Source organism: Chionomys nivalis, chromosome 8 (assembly GCF_950005125.1).
Source record: "Chionomys nivalis chromosome 8, mChiNiv1.1, whole genome shotgun sequence".
Taxonomy (NCBI): Eukaryota; Metazoa; Chordata; class Mammalia; order Rodentia; family Cricetidae; genus Chionomys; species Chionomys nivalis.
This window is the reverse complement of record NC_080093.1, coordinates 96,132,920-96,156,224: the sequence shown is the minus strand read 5'-3', so window position 1 is coordinate 96,156,224 and position 23,305 is coordinate 96,132,920. Positions and strand designations below refer to the sequence as shown.

The 23,305-nt window shown below is 39.3% G+C and overlaps 1 protein-coding gene across 3 annotated transcripts in view; it reads left to right on the top strand.

Annotated features, from left to right (window-relative positions):
* Positions 1 to 23,305, top strand: part of Fchsd2 (FCH and double SH3 domains 2) — a 223,338-nt gene that overhangs the window by 68,568 nt on the left and 131,465 nt on the right. For 2 of the 3 annotated variants that reach the window (XM_057778547.1, XM_057778548.1), the window contains exon 4: positions 17,458 to 17,534. The exons of the other annotated variant lie outside the window; for it this stretch is intronic. In XM_057778547.1, the coding sequence (XP_057634530.1) occupies positions 17,458 to 17,534 (77 nt within the window). The remainder of the gene's footprint in view (positions 1 to 17,457; positions 17,535 to 23,305) is intronic. 3 annotated transcript variants of the gene reach the window in all.

Here is a 23,305-nt window from a genome sequence, read left to right as displayed (position 1 = left end):
GGTGCACACCTTTAATCCCAGAACTGAGAGACAGGTGGATCTCTCTGAGTTTGAGGCCAGCCTGGTCTATAGAGCGAGTTCCAGGACAGCCAGGAATTCAGAGAAACCCTGTCTCCAAAAACAAAACAAAACAACAAGGTGTACTGTTTACATCTTTACCAACCAAATCAAATTAGATATTCTTCTTTTTTTTTTTTTTTTTTTTTTTTTTTTGGTTTTTCAAGACAGGGTTTCTCTGTGGTTTTGGAGCCTGTCCTGGAACTAACTCTGTAGACCAGGCTGGTCTCGAACTCACAGAGATCCGCCTGCCTCTGCTTCCCGAGTGCTGGGATTAAAGGCGTGCGCCACCACCGCCCGGCTAGATATTCTTCTTGACAGCTTTAGTGTCTTCCTCCACCCCCAGGCAGGGTTTCACTATTATTCCTGACTGGCATGGAATATGATATTTAGACTAGGCTGGCCTCACAGAGATTCACTTGAGCCTCTGTTTCTTGAGTGCTGGGATTTAACATAGTTATTTATGTTTCTTTTACTTTTTTTGAGACAGGGTTTCTACATAGCCATGGCTGTCCTGAACTCATTATGTGGATTAAGCTGGCCTTGAATTCACAGAGTTTCACCTGCCTCTGCCTCCAAGTTCTAGGATCTATAGGCATGTGCCACCACACCAGGCTAAAGTAGTCTTTCTTTTTTTTTTTTTAATTTTATTTTTCCATTCAAATATTTACACTTCCTTCTCTCCTCCCAATCCCCTCCGGCTCCCCCACACCCCCTCCTCTCTCTCCCACCCTGCTTGAGAGAGGGCAGGGAACCCTGCCCTGTGGGAAGTCCAAGGCCCTCCCCCCTACATCCAGGCCTAGGGGAGCTGTGCATCCATATAGACTAGGGTCCCAAAAAGCCAAAACATGCCGTAAAAACAGGTCCCAGCGCCTTTATCAATGGCTTCTCAGTCAGCTCCCATTGTCAGCCACAATCAGAGAGTCCAGTTTGATCACATGCTCATTCAGAACCGGTACCCCTGGATTTGGTGAGCTCCCATTAGAACAGGCACATTGCCTCAGTTGGTGGACCAACCCCTCACAGTCCTGACGTCTTGCTCATTTTCTCCCTCCTTCTGCCTTTCAACTGGACCTTGGGAGCTCAGTCCATTGCTCTGATGAGGGTCTGTCTGTGTCTATCTCCATCCATCACCGGACGAAGATTCTATGGTGATATTCGAGATAATCATCAGTGTGATAGTGGGGCAAGGACAGTTCAGGCATCCTCTCCTCTACTGTCCAAGGACCTAACTGGGGACATCCCCGTGGACACTTGGGATCCCCTCTAGAGCCATGTCTCTTGCCAACCCCCAAAATGGCTCCCTTAATGTGGATATCTTTTCCCTGCTCCTATATCGTTCTTCCTCCATCTCCACCCTCCCACTCCCCCAAGCTCTTGCCAGTCCTTCCCTTCTCCCTTCCCTCTTCCCCTCTCCCCTTCCTCCAACCTCACTCCCACCCCTGCCCCCACCCCCATGCTCACAACTTTTGCCCAGCAATCTAGTTTGCTTCCAATTTCCAGGAGGATCTATAAATGTTTTTCTTTGGGTTCACCTTGTTATTTGGCTTCTCTGGGCTTGTGAACTATAGGCTCAATGTCCTTGGTTTATGGCTAGAGTCCACAAATGAGTGAGTACATACCATATTCATCTTTTTGGGTCTGGGTTATCTCACTTGAGATAGTCTTTTCTATTTCCATCCATTTGCATGCAAAATTCAAGATGTCATTGTTTTTTACCGCTGAGTAGTACTCTAATGCATATATATTCCACACTTTCTTTTATCCATTCTTCCATTGAGGGGCATCTAGGTTGTTTCCAGGTTCTGGCTATTACAAATAATGCTGCTATATGAACATAGTTGAACAAATGCTTTTGCAGTATGATTGGGCATCTCTTGGGTATATTCCCAAGAGTGGTATCGCAGGATTCTGAGGTAGGTTGATTCCCAATTTCCTGAGAAACTGCAACACTGATTCCAAAGTGGTTGCACATGTTTGCATTCCCACCAGCAATGGATGAGTGTGCCCCTTTCTCCACATCCTCTCCAGCATAGGCTATCATTGGTGTTTTTGATTTTAGCCACTCTGACAGGTGTTAAGATGGTATCTCAAAGTTGTTTTGATTTGCATTTCCCTGATCACTAAGGAGGTTGAGCATGACCTTAAGTGTCTCTTGGCCATTTGAACTTCTTCTGTTGAGAATTCTCTGTTCAGTTCAGTGTCCCATTTTTTAATTGGGTTAATTAGAATTTTAAAGTCTAGTTTCTTGGGTTCTTTATATATTTTGGAGATCAGATCTTTGTCTGATGTGGGGTTAGTGAAGATCTTCTCCCAGTCAGTGGGTTGCCTTTTTGTCTTAGTGACAGTGTCCTTTGCTTTACAGAAGCTTCTCAGTTTTAGGAGGTCCCATTTATTCAATGTTGCCCTTATTGTCTGTGCTGCTGGGGTTCTACGTAGGAAGTGGTCTCCTGTGCCCATGTGTTGCAGTCTACTTCCCAATTTCTCTTCGCTGACCCAGGTGTACTTCAGTAGTTGACTGTTCAGTTTCCATGAGTTTGTAGCCTTTCTGGGGGTAGAATTATTGTTAAATTCTAACTTTATTCCATGGTGATCTGATAAGACACAGGTGATTATTAATATTTTTTTTGTATCTGTGGAGGTTTGCTTTGTTACCGAGTATGTGATCAATTTTCAAGAAGGTTCCATGAGATGCTGAGAAGGTATATTCTTTCCTATTTGGGTGGAATGTTCTATAGATGTCTTTTAAGTCCATTTGATTCTTTACCTCCATTAGTTCTCTTATTTCTCTGTTAGGTTTTTGTCTGATTGACCTGTCCATTGGTGAGAGAGGAGTGTTGAAGTCTCCTACTATTAGTGTGTGGGGTTTGATGACTGCCTTGAGTTTTAGTAACTGTTTCTTTTACACAAGTGGGTGCTTTTATATTAGGGGCATAGATATTCAGGATTGAGACTTCATCCTGATGACTTGTTCCTGTTATGAGTATAAAGTGTCCATCTCAGCCGGGCGGTGGTGGCACACGCCTTTAATCCCAGCACTTGGGAGGCAGAGGCAGGCGGATCTCTGTGAGTTCGAGACCAGCCTGGTCCACAAGAGCTAGTTCCAGGACAGGCTCCAAAACCACAGAGAAACCCTGTCTCAAAAAAAAAAAAAAAAAAAAACAAAACAGAACTGGGAGAAAATATTTGCAAGAAAATTATTTGTACCAATAATATGGGGAGAATTCTTTTTTTTCCAAAATATTTATTTATTTATTTATTTATTTATTTATTTATTTATTTATTTATTATGTATACAATATTCTGTCTGTGTGATTGTCTGCAGGCCAGAAGAGGGCACCAGACCTCATTACAGATGGTTGTGAGCCACCATGTGGTTGCCGGGAATTGAACTCAGGACCTTTGGAAGAGCAGGCAATGCTCTTAACCACTGAGCCATCACTCCAGCCCCCAAAAGACTTTTTTTTTTTTTTTTTTTGATTTTTGAGACAGGGTTTCTCCGTAGCTTTTTGGTTCCTGTCCTGGAACTAGCTCTTGTAGACCAGGCTGGCCTCGAACTCCCAGAGATCCGCCTGCCTCTGCCTTCCGAGTGCTGGGATTAAAGGTGTGTGCCACCACCGCCCAGCAATATGGGGAGAATTCTTAAAACTGAATAAAATATCCTGTTCTAGTCTTGTGTCAACTTGACAAAAGCTATAGTCATCTGAGAGGAGGGAGCCTCAACTGGGTAAATATCTCTATAAGATTGTGCGGTGAGCAAGCCTGTAGCGCATTCTCTTAATTAGTGAATGACGGAGGAAGGCCCAGCCCTTTGTCGGTGGTGCCATCCCTGGGCATCTGATCCTGGGTTCTATAAGAAAGCAGACTGAGAAAGCCGGAGGAATCAGGCCATTAAATAACACTTCTCCATAGCCTCTGCACCAGCTCCTACCTCCAGATTCCTGTTCTGCTTGAGCTCTTGCCCTCATACTTGTTTTGTTGATGAACTGTTATATGTATGCAACTGTGAATGAAATAAGCCTTTTCCCCCAGGTTGTTTTAAGTCATGGTGTTCCATCAAGCCAATAGTAATTCTAATGGAGGCAAAAGACTAGAACAAACACCTCTGCTTAGAAAAATAAAATAAAAATGTCACACGAGCAAGCAAAGATGCTCAGCACTTTGTCTAATTACTAATAATTAGACAGCTGCATTCCCAGTTGTGAGAATGCCCATGCTGCCTACTACTGGTGAGATAACAGTGCTTTGGTGCCAGTAGGCATACAAGATGGCACTGCCGCTTTGGAAACATCTCTCCAGCCATCTGGAAACAAACTTTGTTATATGATCCACAATTGTGAGCCTTTACATTTAAGTCATATGTGTTCCAAATAATATTCACACAAAAATCTTACATACAGATGTTTGTACCTATTTTGTTTATAATTTCCAAAATTTATAAATCTAGATGTTCCCTCCCCTAAGTGAACGGACAAAGAACTTGTGGTCAATCAAACAGTGAGCACTTAAGTCACTGCAAGATACCAAGTGAAAGACCCTGTTAGGAAAAGAAACTGTATGCTATGTGATTACAAATACATGCTGATAAAACAAATTATATAGATAGTTAAGGTCAGTGATTGGAAGAGATTATGGGGTGAGGAAAGAATGGAGACATGAGAAGGTGTTGGAGCAGTGAAACTAACAAAGCAGGTGGGTACATGATATCCATTTGTCAAAACTAATAGAATGGTATATCATAAATAGTAAACAGTAATGCAATTCAGGAACTTCAGTTAATAATGTGCTGGTATTTCACTAATTTTAGCAAATGCAGCATACTAAAGAAAAGTGTTAGTAATAAAAATGTGTACAAAAAGCTGAGTGAGGGGGCTGGAGAGATGGCTCAAGTGCTCATTGCCTGCTCTTCCAAAGGTCCTGAGTTCAATTCCCAGCAACCACATGGTGGCTCACAAAAAGCTGAGTGAGAATCTTGTACTTCACGTTCAGTTTCTTTACTCTGAATAATAAAGGCTACTAATTGTATACTGTATATGTATAATTGTTCACCAAAATTAGGAATGAGTTAGTTCATCAGTTATTTATTGAGAAAAGATTGTGAACTATTCCAGGTTTTTATAGTTCTATTTTTAAAAGAACTCATTTGTAGCTGTCAATCAAAGTGTATAGTGATTTGAAATAGCATGCATGAGTTTATCTGATTGAATTGAGTAGTCTGAGAAATTAACCTGGGTTTGAGCATATACTTAACTAGCTGGGTGATCTTATGTACATTAATTAACTTTTTAAAACTTGTTGTTTACTACATTAGTTGATGGTTATAAAGTTTACAAAGAAGTGTGAACATCTTATTACAGCAAACTTTCAGCTGTTAGCTCCAGAGATTAGTTGTGTATGTGTCTGTCCAGTAAGGAAGCTGAGAGAAGATTGGCTCTCCTTTGCTCAACTGTTCAGACACATTTGAATTACCTCTGAATTTCTACCTCTGTTCCCAGTTGGCTGTGGTGAAGCACATGAGATACCATTTTCTTGCTGATTAGATACATTCCAGCTTCTGCTTTTCAGAGGAACTGCTTTTACAGCTGTCTTTGACATCATTGGGTAGCTCAGTCATGCTGACTAGTGTAACACTTTTTATTGCTTGAGAGCAACAGAAACCAAATTTTTTTGCCCTCAATAAAATCTTCTTGTGATGGAGGCTTTTCTTTCCAATAGGCACCAGCTACTCTACACCCTGAAAATAGGACGTTAAATTTAGGAGACATTTCAAGTGATATGGTTTTTGAGGATATCTGCTCACTTTTAGTATTCTGAAAAAGCTAAAATTTTGGGTATTCTAAAGATCTAGAAACTATAGTTTGTGTTTTTCCAATTGATAATTTTTTTCCCTTATGCTAAAGGTAGAACCTAGGACCTCAAGCATTCTAGACAAGTGCTATTCCAGGTCTTGATAATGTTTTAATAAACTGAGTCAGATTTACTCTTTAATTATTTACCAATTTAAGTCGTTATTAGGAGATGACTGCGACTGTGAAAATACTGTAAATCCCTCTCCCAGCAGCTTCCAGCTCTTTGGAAAGAAAAATTTACAAACTACAAGGAAAGGATTTGTATAAATATACAAGAATCTATACTAATGTAAATTGCCCATAAAAAAATAGCTCACAAGTATTCATTCTATTACTCGCTATTATTATTATTGTTAGTATGAATAAGTTCACACTAAATTACCTATTATCCCATTTAATTTTCCCTCTTTTTTTTTTTTTTTTTAATCTCTGGGCCTACGTATTTTCCACCCCAATCCCCAACCCTATACAAGTAATAATCAATCCCAAAATGGTGTCCCTGACTCTGAGGACAAACTTTCTTGGGAGAGGGAAGTGTTGAAATATGAGCGGCAGGGCTGCTTCCCACCGCCACCCGGCTAGCTTTACCCGAAATAATTACACGGAAACTGTATTCTTTTAAACACTGCTTGGCCCATTAGCTCCAGCCTCTTACTGGCTAGCTCTCATATCTAGATTATCCCATTTCTAATATTCTGTGTAGCACCACAATCTGGTGGCTTACCAGGGAGATGTTAACCTGCGTCTGTGTCTGGTGGGCGAATCATGGCGACTCCTGACTCGGCTTCTTTCTCCCAGCATTCTGTTCTGTCTACTCCGCCTACCTAATTTTCTGTCCTATTAAAGGGGCCAAGGCAGTTTCTTTATTACTTAACCAATGAAACAACAGATAGAAAGATGACCCTCCTCCATCAGGGAGTCTCCTACAATTGCTTCCAGCTGCCATGGGAACAATGTTCTCCTTCTATGGGATCCTGTAAAACTAAAATGATGGTTAAGTTTCATGATTACTGTCTGGTACAATTGCAAATAGTCCCTGAGTATTCAGTAGGGTTTTTCTGAACTTATTTGAAGTTCAGGCCAGAACATTATAAGAAGGTACACCATTTCAGCTAGCCAACTTGGAATCATTTTTGAGCAGCTGTTACCCAAAACACATCTTAAAATAGCACTGTCGGCAGCATGACATCTTACCAACCAGGGCGAATTGTTGTGGGGGCCCCATCTTCTTCCTGGAAACTTCAAAGATCACTGCAGGAAAATTTGGTGTTCATTGTGGAAAACTTAAACATTATTCATACAGACATATTCAATGAAAGGTAGGATAGAAGCAAAACTAAGTATGAAGAAAAGTAAAAATTTTCCTAAATACTTTCTTCTTTTCGTCCCATACCAGATGGCTCCTGTCATGAAACAGGAACTCTGAATTTTTCTTTTAAAAACACACTTGGATTTAGAGGAGGATAGCCATTGTCCAACTCCAAAGCCAGCTTTAGTTTTTAAGTAGAGATATATACATGTTCAGGGAATAAAATTTTACCCTGCAGATGACATGTCATCACCAGTCAGATTTCTCTTTGCTTGGGTGATCCTTTCTGGATAGTTATCTTTTCTCCTTTAGGCATCTAGATGTCCAAGGTCTCTCAATATTTTGAAGATGAGTATTTCCCTGCAAAGACAAGAACAGAACCCTGCCCCAGCCCTTATGAGGTCTCCTTACCACCTGTATGTTTGTCACCTCTGTGGATGAGCTGTCTAATTTGTAATCTGCCTTTCCTGATTCATTTGCATCAGTATAGAATGTACAGGCTCCAGTTTTTGGTGTGTCATATACAATGCAGGGAAGAATACAAGTAGTTCTCTTTATAAAGTTAATTCTATCACTTTTGGCATAATTCCTATCAATCCCTCCTAAAAAATTAGCACAAAGTCTTTTCCAGAGTTCATTGTCTTCCCATATTTTCTTTTTTATAATTAACTCCAGAGACCTTTACCACATAAGTTTTTAATTTTTTACTCGGTTTATGTAGTAAAAAAGATCCATTCTAAGAGTGTCTTTCCTCTGCATTAAAATTCCTGTAGAGGAAATTCTGGAAGGCCTTATGACTGGAATGCAAATATATTTGGATCCAGGCTGGGCAGTGGTGGCACATGCCTTTAATCTCAGCACTCAGGTGGCAGAAGCAGGTGAATCTCTTTTAATTAAAGGCCCATCTGGTCTACAAGATCTAGTTCCAGGACAGACTCCAAAGCTACAAAGGAACCCTGTCTCCAAAACAAAACAAAGAAAAAGGAAAAAAACAAGGGCTCCTAACTGTTAAGATATGGATCTACCCAATCCACATGTGCCTGCTGTAATTTCTCTTCAACCAAATTTAATTCTTTCTCAACTTCAGCTGTTAATTTCCTAAGACTCTTTAAGTCTTTGTCACCATCTAATGTTTTGTTTAAATGAATTATTGGATCAAGTGTTATCCCAACAGTGTATCATAGACTGGAAATGTCTCCCAGTAATCTTTGAAAGTCATTAAGAATCTGTAATCAGTTTCTCCTAATTTGAGCTTTTTGCATTCTAATTTTCTCTAAAGCTATTTTATAAGCTAGGTAATTGATAGAATCTCCTCTTTGTATTTTTTTAGGAGTAATTTGTAATTCCCCATTTAGGCAGAACTTTCTTTACTTCTTCAAACATTCTTTCTATGGTATCTGCATTTGAATCAGATAGCAAAATGTCATCCATGTAATGGTAAATTATAGATTTAGGAAATTGATTACGTATTATTTTCAGTGGTTAACTTGCAAAATATTATTGGCGCTATTGAGCATTCACTGTGAGAAGATGGTCTATTGATATCTCCTACTATTTTGAGAATTATTATGAGTAGGCACTGTGATGGCAAATTTTTCTGTCCTTTTCTCCTAAGGGTATAGTTATGAAACAATCTTTTAAATCAATAAGTTTAAGAGGCCATCTTTTAGGCAATAGGGAAGGCAAAGGAATTCCATATTGTAGAAGGCCCATTGGTTGAATTACCTTGTTGACAGCTCTTAGATCTGTCGCCATTCTCCATTTTCCAGATTTCTTTTTAACAACAAATACAGAAGAATTGCAAGGACTGGTTGATTCTTCAATATGGCGAGCATCTAGTTGCTCCTGTATCAGCCGTTGTAAAGCCTGCAGTTTCTCTTCTCTTAAAGGTCATTGTTTAACCCATTTTGGCATCTCAGTTGCCATTTTAAAGGTAGGGTTGTTGGTACCTCCAAAGGTTTGTTAGTTGTTTTGTGTACTTGCACAGCCTGAATGGTTGGTGACCTTTTGTTGTAGTACCTTATAATATCCTTCCCAGAAACATGAATATCTGGGACTACAGGAATAGTTTCTGGGTATTTCATTGCTACAGCAGGTCATGACCTCATGAATTCACTGTGATAATAGCCACCTATGGCCTCGGCCTTCCTCTGTGTCCTTGTGACCCTGTGCATTTAACCCATCTTGTGCTTTGTTTCACTTGAAATAGGGTCCCAATTCCTAGGAATTGAACATCTGCCTCTTGAAGAGGCTAATTCCGATGCCAAGATTCTGGAGTAGTGATAGTCACGTCTGCACCCGTGTCCAGTAATCCCTCAATTACAGTGTCATTTATATGCACTCTTACCTTTGGATTTTGATTGTTTATAGAAGTCTGCCAAAATATATGTTTTCTATTTTTCATTGGAATTTTTTATTCGTCCTCCATGTTTATTCCATCATCCAGAACAATATGGTTTTTTACAGCAGGCACTGACTTTTTTAATATTCCTGTTGAGATGTGTCCTACACAGTGACTGAGAATGACTGGACCACGTTTGACTGGGGGACTTCCCCAAAGGTTCCCATACTCCCAATTTACTCAGGAGATCTTGTCTTTTTCTACTTTCTACTTCCCATGTAGATTAGATCTATGTAAGTCTCTTAGTGTCCTCATTGATGTCTATGTTCTCTGGGATTGTGGTTTGTAGGCTGGTTTTCTTTGCTTTGTGTTTAAAAACCACCTATGAGTGAGTACATGTGATAACTGTCTTTCTGGGTCTGGGTTACTTCACTCAAAATAATGTTTTCTAGCTCCATCCATTTTCCTGCAAAATTCAAGATGTCATTATTTTTTCTGCTGTGTAGTACTCCATTGTGTAAATGTACCACATTTTCCTTATCCATTCTTCGGCTGAGGGGCATTTAGGTTGTTTCCAGGTTCTGGCTATGACAAACAATGCTGCTATGAACGTAGTTGAGCACGTGTCCTTGTGGCATGGTTGAGCATCCTTTGGATATATACCCAAAAGTGGTATTGCTGCGTCTTGAAGAAGGTCATTTCCTAATTTTCTGAGAAATTGCCACACTGACATCCAAAGGGGTTGTACCAGCTTGCATTCCCACCAGCAATGCAGAAGTATCCCCTTTTCCACACAACCTCTTCAGCATAAGTTGTCATCAGTGTTTTTGATCTTGGCCATTCTTGCAGGTGTAAGATGGAATCTCAGAGTTGTTTTGATTTGCATTTCTCTGATGACTAAGGATGTTGAACATTTCCTTAAGTGTCTTTCAGCCATTTTAGATTCCTCTGTTGGGAATTCTCTGTTTAGGTCTGTACTCCATTTTTTTTATTGGATTATGTGTTCTTTTGGTGACCAATTTCTTGAGTTCTTTGTATATTTTGGAGATCAGATCTCTGTCTGATGTGGGGTTAGTGAAGATCTTTTCCCATTCTGTAGGCAGTTGATTTGTCTTTTTGACCGTATCCTTTGCTTTACAAAAGCTTCTTAGTTTCAAGAGGTCCCAATTTTTAGTTGTTTCTCTCAGTGTCTGTGCTGCTGGGGTCATGTTTAGGAAGTGACTGTATCCTTTGCTTTACAGAAGCTTCTTAGTTTCAAGAGGTCCCATTTATTAATTGTTTCTCTCAGTGTCTGTGCTGCTGGGGTCATGTTTAGGAAGTGGTCTCTAGTGCCAATGTGTTCAAGTGTATTTCCCACTTTCTCTTCTATAAGGTTCAGTGTGGCTAGCTTTATGTTGAGGTCTTTGATCCATTTGGACTTGAGTTTTGTGCATGGTGATAGATATAGGTCTATTTCCTTTTTTTTTTTTTTTTTTTTTTTTGGTTTTTCGAGACAGGGTTTCTCTGTGGTTTTGGAGCCTGTCCTGGAACTAGCTCTTGTAGACCAGGCTGGTCTCGAACTCACAGAGATCCGCCTGCCTCTGCCTCCCAAGTGCTGGGATTAAAGGCGTGCGCCACCACCGCCCAGCTGATATAGGTCTATTTTCATTTTTTACATGTTGATATCCAGTTATGCCAGCACCACTTGTTAAATATGCTTTCTTTTTTTTCATTTCCTATTTTTTGCTTCTTTGTCAAAAATCAGGTGTTCAAAGATGTGTGGATTGATATCTGGGTCTTCTATTCGGTTCCATTGGTCCTCCTGTTTGTTCTTATGCCTATACCAGGCTGCTTTCAGTACTGTAGCTCTGTAGTAGAGTTTGAAGTCAGCGATTGTGATGCCTCCAGAAGTTCTTTTATTGCCCAGCATTGTTTTGGCTGTCCTGGGTGTTTTGCTTTTCCATATGAAGTTGAGCACCGCACTTCCGAGGTCTTTGAGGAATTTTGCTGAGATTTTGATGGGCTTTGTGTTGAATCTGTGTAAACACCAGTTTTTTTTCCTATAATCTTTATGTCTATCAATATTATATTTGATTTTTGGTCTCTTTATTGGTCTGTGACAATGTTTCATTCTTTAATTTTTTTTATGCTGTGTGTGTTTTAAGAATCGAACGGAGGTCCTCTAGAAGACCAATCAGTGCTTTTAGCCACTGAACCATCTCTCTTGCTCCAAAGTATTGCCTTCTTGGTGAGTGTGTGTGTTTTGTCCCCTTACCTTTTAGCACTATAAAATGGTTCAGGATGGTATATTTCCTGCCCTAGCTCTAGTAGTAAGCCTTTTTTTTTTTTTTTTTGGTTTTTTTTTTTGGTTTTTTTTTTTTCGAGACAGGGTTTCTCTGTGGCTTTGGAGCCTGTCCTGGAACTAGCTCTGTAGACCACGCTGGTCTCGAACTCGCAGAGATCCACCTGCCTCTGCCTCCCAAGTGCTGGGATTAAAGGCGTGCGCCACCACCGCCCGGCTAGTAGTAAGCCTTTTTGCAAGGAACCCTGGTTCATCTTATTGGAAAAATGTATTGGAAGCCAAGATCTTTGCACTGGCTATATAGTGATTGCTTTGCTGTCATTGCTTCTAGGATTTTTCAGTGGACATAGCTCGGAAACATGTCTTTACTACTTATGTGCATCTGTCTGTGTAATTTTTTGCTTCTCACATATTGTATATCTATCTTTGTGATTATTTTATGTATGTTTTGGTTTAGATATCTCCTCTAATTCACCCCCCCAAGTTACTTGTTTCATATTTCCCCTCTTGCTTATTGTAACATCAAGTATCATGGCTTCTTTCATCTGTGTTTCATGTATTTATTTGTTTAAGTCTAGTATCTGTACAACACTTTGCAAAATTGTTAAAATTAACTATTGTGCAAAAACTTTATCAAATAGGGTAGTGTCTGTATATATACTTTCTTTTGTCTTTGGTTGTATAATTTCTAGTAGATATATTATTCTCAAATCATTTGGATTGGTATGTAAAAATATTGTTTTAAAGGATTAACAGCTTTTTTTGACCTCTTAATTCTCTATACTTACTGAACTCATGTTTATTTTAGCAATTACTTAAATTCAATTGTTATTGTCTTTAAAAAAAAAAAAACCAAAAAGTTATTTCAAACTTTTCCTTGAAAAGAGTGGGATTAGGGTTGCTGTCGTGGTGCCCCTCTTTAATTCCAGCACTCAGGAAGCAGAGGCAGGTGGATCTTTGTATGTTCAAGCTTAACCAGGTCTACAGAGAATTCTTTGCTAGCTACATAATGAGACCCTGCTTTTAAAAGCAAAAATTGAAAAAGTATTGTGGGCTAGAGAGATGGCTTAATAGTTAAGAGCTTTTGCTGCTCTTAGAGAGGGTCTGGATTCAGTTCCTAGCACTTACAAAAATAAATAAATTAAAAGAGTAGATTAAAGTTCCTTGTTTCCATTAAGATGAAGTGAGTGTGATGAAGGCTATCGTCACACCTTCCATCCAGCTTTTCAGTGCACATACTTTTAAAAGATTATTTATGTAGCATTGGAAATTTTGTGATACAAATGCATAGCATATAAAGAATGTTGTCCTTCCCAGTACACTCTCCCTGCACTCCCCCACACCTGACCCTTCCTGTTCTCACGCCCACCACCATTCACTGCTCTCCCATCCACCTGTAATGTCTATTCCACTTCTCCTTGACAGTGAGATTCATGTGCCCCCCCCCCTTGAGTCTTCCTTATTACTTAGCTTCTTTGGCTCTGTGGATTTGTAGTATGGTTATTCTTTTACTTTATGGCAAATATCCACTTATGAGTGAGTACATACCATGTTTGTCTTTCTGTGTCTGGGTTATTCCACTCAAGATGGTCTTTTGTAGTTCCATCCATTTTCCAGCAAATTTAATGATGTCATTGTTTTTAGCAGATGAGTAGTACTCCATTGTGTAAATGTACCACATTTTCTTTGTCCATTGTTTTGGCCCAACTTGAGACCCATACCATGACAGGCCCACTCCAGAAACTGCCTGGAAGACTAGGACCCAGAGACCTAGGATAGAACCAAACATGACTGGTTTAAAAAAAAAATCAATGAAATTAATCCTAATGATACGCTGCTATACTCATAGATCATTGCCTAGCCCAGTTGTCTGTCATCAGAGACCCACAACCAAACATTAGGCTGACTTCTGGGAATCCTGTGGAAGAGGAAGAGGAAAGATTATGGGAGCTATAACAGAAGGAGCTGGAGTGTCTCTGACTCTGTTACCTGCTTTTGGGACCCTTTCTTCCTACCTCATTGTCTCACCTAGCCTTACTAGGAACGTTGGCGCCTAGTCTCCTTGGTATACTTGGTATACCATGCCTGACTAATATTCATGGGAGGACTGCCCTTTTCTGAAGAGAGAGGAGGAGGAGGAGGAGGAGGAGGAGGAGGAGGAGGAGGAGGAGGAGGAGGAGGAGGAGGAGATGGAAGAGCCTTAAGGGGGGTGTTAAAATAAGAGGATGGAGGGGAAACTGTGATGGGACTGGGAAGACATCAATTAATAATAATAATAATAATAATAATAATAATAATAATAATAATAATAATATAATAGTAGTAGTAGTAGTAGTAGAATGTTTCCTAATATTTAAAAAAGCAACCTGATGCCAATCTCTTAGTAAAATGTAAGTTTCAGTTTTATTCTGTGCCCTTTAAAGAATGTGCATGTAGAATGGCTCTGGGAGAGCCAGGAGCACACTCCTCAGCTTGCTGGCTTGAATGGGCAGAGGTTATACCATCAGTCTATTTCCCAGTGTCTACTTAACACTGGCTTTCTTTGTATTTCTTCACTTGTTGGGGAAATACAGCAAGTGTTATTGAATGGTAAAACAAAACAATTATTATATCAGACACTGATGGCTTTTTAAAAAGTTGGAATAGGATGTCATTGGATGTTCCAAAGGCTGTCTGATAGTATACATTTTCATGGGAGTCACTGCTTTAGTGGGAATTATATTGCTAGTCAAAGGAACTTTTTGTATCTGGTGTTCAAATCAATGTAAATAAATGTATACCTAGTGGACCAGTTTTAGAGAGTAACTCCCCGTGGGCCAGGGGAGTGACTGAAGAAAGGTCCTTTAAATATATATAGCCAGCCATAATTTTTCTTAGCAAATTAATTCGTGTTGATAATTTTCTTTGTAAGAGACCATTTATCTCTCTGATGTAGCTTTAAGTATAATTTAGAAGGTGAGCTAGTTAATTTAAGTATATAAAATGTCCTCAGAGGCATGAAATGTTATTTAGGACCGTACTGATATTTCTGAGTATCTACGCAGATTAGATCTTGAACAGCTGCAGAGCACATAGAAGTCATGATTCCTGTCGCTGTGAACTAACCTGAATAAAGTCTTTCATTTAGAGAGCTCACTGTTTGTCCAGTTTATGAATCCCTCAACTCATCTCTGAAAGGTTTATTCAGTTTAATACAGTCCAGCTTTGTGGTTGAGAACTCTAGAAACTGCTTTTGTGATTTAGAATGCATAAAAAGTTAAATTAATGTGGTAATTTTTAGAATCAGATAAAATCTACTTTAAATGATGTCTTTCTATAAAAATTTTGAGAACTTTGGATGTAGCTCAAACTTAGCCTGTCATTTTGATACTGTCCTGGAACTTGCTGCTCTCAAACTTGTGATGATCCTTCTTACTTCTGTTTCCCAAGTTCTGGGGTTACAGGCGTGTACCACCACGCCTGACTTAAATTTAACTGTCTATGAACTATAACACAGTAAGTAAAATCTGAGTATTATAAAGTTTCCTTTTTTCTTTGTGGTTTTAAAGTTTCTTTTTCTTACAGTGTTAAGTTAAACATTTTGTTTCTTCTGTATAAACTTGAAGAGTGCTGCCTGTCATTCTGTTCTTTTCCTTCTCTTAAGAGGCTCATTTCTTAGACCGTGTTCTACGTGAAATGTTCTACAAACACTTTAGTGTTAATAAGGCTGGAAATCAAATCATGATCTTATAAATTATGTGTCATATCATCTGTTTCTTATTGGGGTATTTATTACTTTTTTTCCTCTCGAGACTGGCGTGTTGCTTGGCATTTTCTGTTGCATACCTCTTTCCTTCAATAGATAGTGAGTTCTTTCAATTCACAGATCTTGACTTAGTTCAACTTTTACAAAAAATAATGTGCAGCATGAAATAAATTTCAGGGAATTTTTCTTTTTGCGGGGGATGGGGACGGGACATGTTTCTCTGTGTAACATCCCTAGCTATCCTGGAATTAGCTCTTGTAGACCAGACTGACCTCGAACTCAGAGAGCTCTGCCTACCTCGGCCTCCTAAGTGCTGAAATTAAAGGCGTGCACCACCACTATCTGACTCAGGATTTTTTTCCATTGCTTTGGAACACAAACATAATCTCTTTCAGTCATGAGGGTAGACAAATTTTACTAATTTTACTGAGGAATTTATTTGTAGTTAAAATTAATAGTTGTAGTATCATATTTTCCTATGTAAAGATTAAGGACCATAGAAATTTTGATCCAAACATTTTAAATCTACAATGACAAAAACACCAAAGGTTGATATTATACATTAGGATCAGAGTAATATAAATGAAGTTTATTCATGTAGTCAGTGGATTATTAACATCAACTAAATGCTAACCACTCTGTTATAGCCTGTGCATATAGTACTTTATTAATAAATAAACATGATCCTTACCTAATGGAACTTATAGTTAATAAACAGAAAAAAATATTTAAATAAGAGAGGTACGGGATATGAGGATTATGAATAAATAGGATTGCATGACCATAACTGAATGGAGGTATAGGTAGTGGTTAAAAAGAGGAAAAAGGTAAGGACTTACCCAGCTTATACACTCTAAATAGTTTCTTAGGTGTCCATGAAAAACTAACTTATTTTGGGTCTGAACGAGGAACTGGAAAAGAAAGAATGAGTCAAAAGCTGTTTAGGTCATGATAATGGAGCCAGTTTGGAGAACCCCCTACAGACCGTATATGTGACTGCAATTAATTAGAACACATTCATTATTTAAAATATGAGTTTATATTGGGCCAGAACTGAACAATCAAATATTCTATTTTTCCATTAAGAACTGTATTTCAGGCCAGGCTATGGTAGTGCATGCCTTTAATTCTTGCTCTTGGGAAGCAAAGGTAGGCAGCTCTCTGTAAGTTTGAGTCCAGCCTGGTCTACAGAGCGAGTGCCAGAACAGGCTCCAAAGCTACACAGAGAAACTCTGTCTCGGGGGTGGGAGGAACTGTATCTCAGGAGAACCAAATAGTTCAGAAAGATAGTTTATTCATGTAGAATTCCAACCTGTAAATAAATAATAACATTATTTTAGTAGAATGAAATGAATTACCTGGGCATTAAAATTGTCTTTTCTGCTTATACTTATGTTTGTTTAGGAAGTATAAGAGTCTTTAAAAGAAAGGGGAGGTAAGAGTTTGGCAGGTATGATTGTGAGATGCTAGGAGTGCAGAAATGAGAAAAATACTGTTACGTACCCAGCAGGAACTTAGCAGTTGGGCTCCCCAGAGTATAAACAGTTAAGTGGAAGTACTGGAGATCATAGTCAAGATGAGTTCTCAGAATGCATAGTACCTGGAAATAGTGAGACACAGCCATTTCCAAGTTTAGGAAGAACTTAAGATCCAAAGGCGCTTTAGTTGTTGTTATGCATTGGATGATAGATGTGTAGATATATTTTCTCTCCTCATAGTCAAGAGTTTTGCTGTAATTTAGAAATGTGGCCCATGCCTCAGCCAAGTTACAGTAGGAGCCTTAGATGCCAGCTGTGTGATTAGTCAAATAGTTTGGTGATATGAAATGGATATTCCTTAAGTCCCACTTTTCTCATCCTTAAATATTTTTAACAGGGTATCCAGAAGTTGGCTAGTCAATATCTGAAGAGAGATTGGCCTGGAATAAAAAGTGATGATCGGAATGATTACAGGTAACTTACTAAATTGTGTGTGTGTGTGTGTGTGTGTGTGTGTGTGTGTGTGTGTGTGTAGGCCAGAGCTCAACCTCAGATATCATTTCTCTAGAACCATCAACTTGTTTTTTAATACAGAGTCTCTTACTGGACCCTGAAGTTTGCCAATTAGACTAAGCTGGTTGGCCAGTAAGCCCTAGGGAGCATCTTTTCTCTACCTCTCCAGTGTTGGGATTATAAGCATATGCCACTACACCCAGTTTTTTAATGTAGTTGCTGGGAATTGAACTCAGTTCTCATGCTTGCATGGCATGTACTTTGTACAGACTGAGTCGTGACTCCAGTTCCTTCCTTTGTTTTAAAATGGTTTTACTCAGAGGCCTATTACAGTTAAATAATGTGATATTCCAGTTTTTAAAAGGATTACCTTTTTCTTTGCCTGTTTTAAAGACATAATTATTTTAAAAAATTATATTCCATAGCATGAATAAACTTTGTAAATTAGATTATTTCAACATATCTTAATCCAGATTTATATATGAATACCCACATATGGAATTGAAAGAACAGAGAAACAGGTTGTTTTCTTATGAATCTGTGATAATGGAACATTGTTGCAATAGTAATAAAACAAGATTACACTGCTGTCGTGCTCATTGACTTGTTAAAATAAATCTTTAATTTTCAAACTTGAGATCTTTGTGAATGAGTATTTTAATAACGAGTGAGAAGTACTTTGTGTGTAGCATGATACTTACACTGGAGATGTATGTATATAAGAGGGTGTGGAAAAGCTCGCCAGTTTATGTTCCACATGAAACTTCTCAAGAAGGCAGCGACAGCAGAGTACATATTTTGTCCTCAGTAACCTACCAGTATCTTGTGATTTTGTTTAGACTTTGATACCTTTTGGGGCATCAAAATTTGAAAATACTTACTGGTTTTTGTGCTCAGGGATGTCATTACTTTGGGAGATAGAGAAGTCAAAAAACTCAGCATTTACCATCTTCTTGGAATTAAGACCGTTTCCAACAAACAATAGTTTTTAAAAAAAAATGAGTAGTTAAGAGTCCAGTTTAAAGCCTGACTCAGAAAGCATGCAGCCGAAACGCCCATGAAGACCGACGTGAAAGCGTTTCCTAAGAGTGGGGCTAGAGCCGGGCAGGGTAGAGCACAACTTTAATCCCAGAGGTCAGCCCGGTCTACAGCGAATTCCAAGACGGCCAGGGCTGTTTCACGGAGAAACCTTGTCTCGATCTCCTCCCTTCCCCCAGAAAATGAACAGGGCTAGAAAATGGAATGTGAAAAGAAATCTAAAAATTATTTACGCTGGCACAGTTCAGCTCGCACAGCTACACAGTAATAGTTAGCTTAATTTTAATATTAAAGTAAATAAATGAAAATAGAAGATTTTTTATGAACTTATTAGTATGTAAACAGTTCGCTGAGGGGAAAGAGATATGGGGATCAAATACTAAGTAAAAGAGACAGTAAAGTAAAGCCCGTGGTTAGGAAACAGGCTCTGCATGACTGATGTGAATCAACCTTCCAGGAGAGACTGTGTTGCTGATGCAGGACTACAAGTGATGGATGAGGTGTATTCTAGTGTGTTTGAAATTCAGGATTCAGGTTACTAAAGGAAGAAGGGAATGGCTCTTCTTCAAGGCAAGCTTATAAAAGAGGTGTTTTAACCCAACAGCTACTGAATATTTACTAAATGCCAGACACCTTGTAGGACTTTGCTCACATTTGTGATTATTAAAACAACCCAGTGAGGGAAATATAATTATTCTTATTTTATATAATATGTTAGCTGTTAGAGTAAACTTTAGGATTAGAGACCTTGAAAGATACGGTGTCTGTTTTTCAGGAACTTACAGAAAGTAGTCACTATAAACAGATGTCAAATTTGGAAGTAGTAGAAGTGGATATAACAGAAAAACCTCGGCTTATAGCACTTAGTCTTAAGAAATGTGCAAGACATTGCCAGACAGACAACTTGGTGAAAGGAATTGAGCGGAAGTAACATCTTGAAGATGTGGTGCATAGGAAAATACGGTACTGGGTAACAGTAAAGGCTGTTGTGGAGTGTGTAGGCTAGAGGGTAAACCCGGCACTGGGTGTGGAGATGTGTAGGTGAGCATCATAAATGGCTTTCATGATCATGCCTAGGGGTTTATAATTTTATTTAGAAGGTAACAGAGGCATTGAAGAGTGTCAGTAGAGAAGCTCACAACTAACTCCACAGTCACAGTGCAAGGTAGAGTCGCACAAAAATGCCCAAAATATAAACCATTATAATTTATCTTCATCAGAATAATAAAAATTATACTAAAAATGAGGTTGTGAGGGAGATTTCAGAGGTTTCTAAGAGAGTGAAGCTAGAGGACTTACAGTTGATTTGGTGTGGGGGTTTGTCAGATTTATTCTGAACAATTATAGACAGCTTCCTCTGTGTCTAAAATAGTTCTTGGCACAGAAGACACTTGATAAATATTTACTTACCTTCTTTTAAAAAAAAGTAGAAAGGGAGGGAGGATTAAACAGTGACTCCCAGGGGGTTTTCTTTCAGTCTTTCATATTATTTTATTTTCTTCCTTTAAGCTAGTAATGTGACTTCCAGGTGTTGTTGTGGCCGGTAGGTCTGCAAACAGACTTATCCGATTTACAGGCAAGGCCGATGCTGCTTCTTGATTATAGATCCACCATGGACTTTGGTCATCCAGCCCACGTCACTCCCTTGCCTGACTTTATCCTCACTATATTGTATGGCCACTTCACTGAATCTCTTTCTAAATTTTATCTTTTCATGGCTTCCATGATGTTGTCACGTCTTTTCATTTAGAATGTGTCTAGCCTTACTGCGTTGGCGCCACCTTTGGGCTCTGAGCCTTTTTGCCAGCACCGTTGCTCTCAGAAGCTGCATTTCCTGTCCTCCCTTTTCCAGAGCCACATTTCCCCTTAGCGGCAACTTCTAAGCTTGCTCTTGAGCTTCCAACCGTTCTGGTGGTAGTAAACGGTCTACACTCAGAAATTTAGGCAACTTCATACCAGATGAAGGTATTCTGGAGAAGACAATAGAGAGATCATAACTGAGGGTAAAGTGGCAATTGCCAATTTAAAAAACTTAATTCCTTTTACTTTGGGAGATTATAAGACAGTTACATCATTCCCCTTCCCTTTCATCTCTCCAGACCTTCCCATATACCCTTCCATTATTTCTTTCTAATTCATGGCTTTTTCATTAATTATTGCTACATGTGTATATGCGTGTGTTTACACATTCACATATATTCCTAAATATGTAAGTACAGCTGGTTCAGAATTATAATGTTACTTTATAGTTGTTTTCAGGGGTGGCCACTTGTTATTGGTTAGCCAGTTGTTGTGCTCTTCCCTGGGAAAGATTATTTTTCCTGCTCTCAGTGTGCCTTACTTGCCTGGAAATTCTTTGCAGAGTTGAGGTGTCATGGGGTTTCCCTTCACCCGCTTGTCAGTGGAGCTGTCCTTGTTCAGCTCATGTTTAGACAGTGCTATTGGTGAGACTTTTGGGTATAGCTTCTGACATTTTTAGGAGACACAGTCTTACAGAAAAGTCCATGATCTTGTATATTTTTATGTTATTTTTTTAAAAATAAAACAAACGGGAGAGGAGTGGGAGGAGGGGGAGGGAAATGGGAGCCTGGGAGGAGGTGGAAATTTTTTTTTCAATAAAAAAATAATAAAACAAACTTTCCTTTTTTCATTTTACATACCAATCCCAGTTCTCAGTCCCTCCCATCTTCTCCACCCCCCCCCCCATCCACTCCTCAGAAAGGGTAAGGCACATTGCTTTGGGGAAGGTTCAAGACCCTCCCTACTGCTATATATAGGCTAAACAAGGTATCCATCCAAAGAGAACAGGTTCTCAAAAAGCAATAGGGATAAATCTGGTGTTACTGCCACTGCTAGTGGCCCCTCAGTCTGCCCCAGCCATACAGCTGTCACCCATATTCAGAGAGACTAGTTTGGTCCCTGTCTGGCTGGGGTCAGTGAGCTCCCATTACCTCAGGTAGACTGTTTCAGTGGGTGTCCCCTCATGACCTTGAAAACAGCTTGATGTTGGTAGAAAAACAGGCAAGTTGACTAATGGATATTAATCCACACACCTATGGACAGCTGATTTTTGACAAAGAAGCTAAAAGTATACAATGAAAATAAGAAAGCATGTTCAACAAATGGTGCTGGCATAACTGGATGTCAACATGTAGAAGAATGCAAATAGATCCATATCTATCCCCATGTACAAAACTCAAGTCCAAATGGATTAAAGACTTCAATATAAATCTGACCACACTGAACCTGATAGAAGAGAAAGTGGGAAGTAAACCTTAAACGCATGAGCACAGGAGAACACTTCTAAGCATAACACCAGCAGCACAGACACTGAGAGCAACAATAAATAAATGGGACCTCCTGAAACTGGGAAACTTCTAGAAAGAAAAGGATAGTCAATAAGACAAAAAGACAGCCTACTGAATGGGAAAAGATCTTCACTAACCCCACATCAGACAGGACTGATCTCCAAAATATATAAAGAATTCAAGAAATTAGACATCAAAATTCCAAATAACCTAATTAAAAATGGGAGAACTAAACAGAGAACTCTCAACAGAAGAATCTCAGATGGCCAAAAGACACTTAAAGAAATGTTCAACATCTTTAGGCATCAGAGAAATGCAAATCAAAACAACTCTGAGATACCATCTTACACCAATCAGAATGGCAAAGATCAAAAACACCAATGATAGCGTATGCTGGAGAGGATGTGGAGTAAGGGGAACACTTCTCTATTGATGGTGAGAGTACAGACTTGTACAACCACTCTGGAAATCAGTATGGTGGTTTCTCAGAAAATTGGGAATCAACCTACCTTAGGACACAGCAGTATCACTCTTGAGCATATGCCCAAAGAATGCTCAATCATACTACAAGGACATTTCTTCAGCTATGTGCATAGCGGCTTTATTTGTAATAGCCAGAACCTGGAAACAGCCTAAAGGTCCTTCAACCGAAGAATAGATAAAGAAAATGTGGTACATTTACACAATGGAGTCCTACTCAGCAGTAAAATACAATGACATCTTGAAATTTGTGTGCAAATAGAACTAAAAAAAAAAAAATCCTTCATGAGGTAACCCAGACCCAGAAAGATGAACATGATATATACTCACTCGTAATACTAGCTGTAAAGGAAGGGATAACGAGCCTATAGTCCATGACCCTAGAGAAGCTAAGTAACAAGATGAATCCTAAGAAAAACATACATAGATCCACCTGGAAAGGGGAAATAGAAAAGAGCTTCTAACAAAATTGGGGGTATGGGGGTGGGGGAAGAAAGGAGAGTGTAAGGGGAAGAGGAAGGGAGGATAATGTGAGAAGGGGGTAGTCAAGATTGAGGAAGGAAAGATGGAGAGCAAGGAAAGAGATATTTGATTGAGGGAGCCATTATGGAGCTAGCAAGAAACCTGGCACTGGAGAAATTCCAGGAATCCACAAGGATGACCGCAGCTAAGACCCTAAGCAATAGAGGGGAGGGTGCCCGGACTGGCCTTGCCCTGTAGTCAGTCAGGTTGATGAATAGCGTAGATGTCACCATAGAACCTTCATCCAGCAACTGATGGGAACAGAGGCAGAGACCCGCAGCAGAGGACTGGGCTGAGCTCCCCAAGTCCAGTTGAAGAGTGGGAGGAGTCAGATATGAGCAAAGAGGTCCTCTATCTTTTAAAAATCTCCTGCCCCCTCTTCTG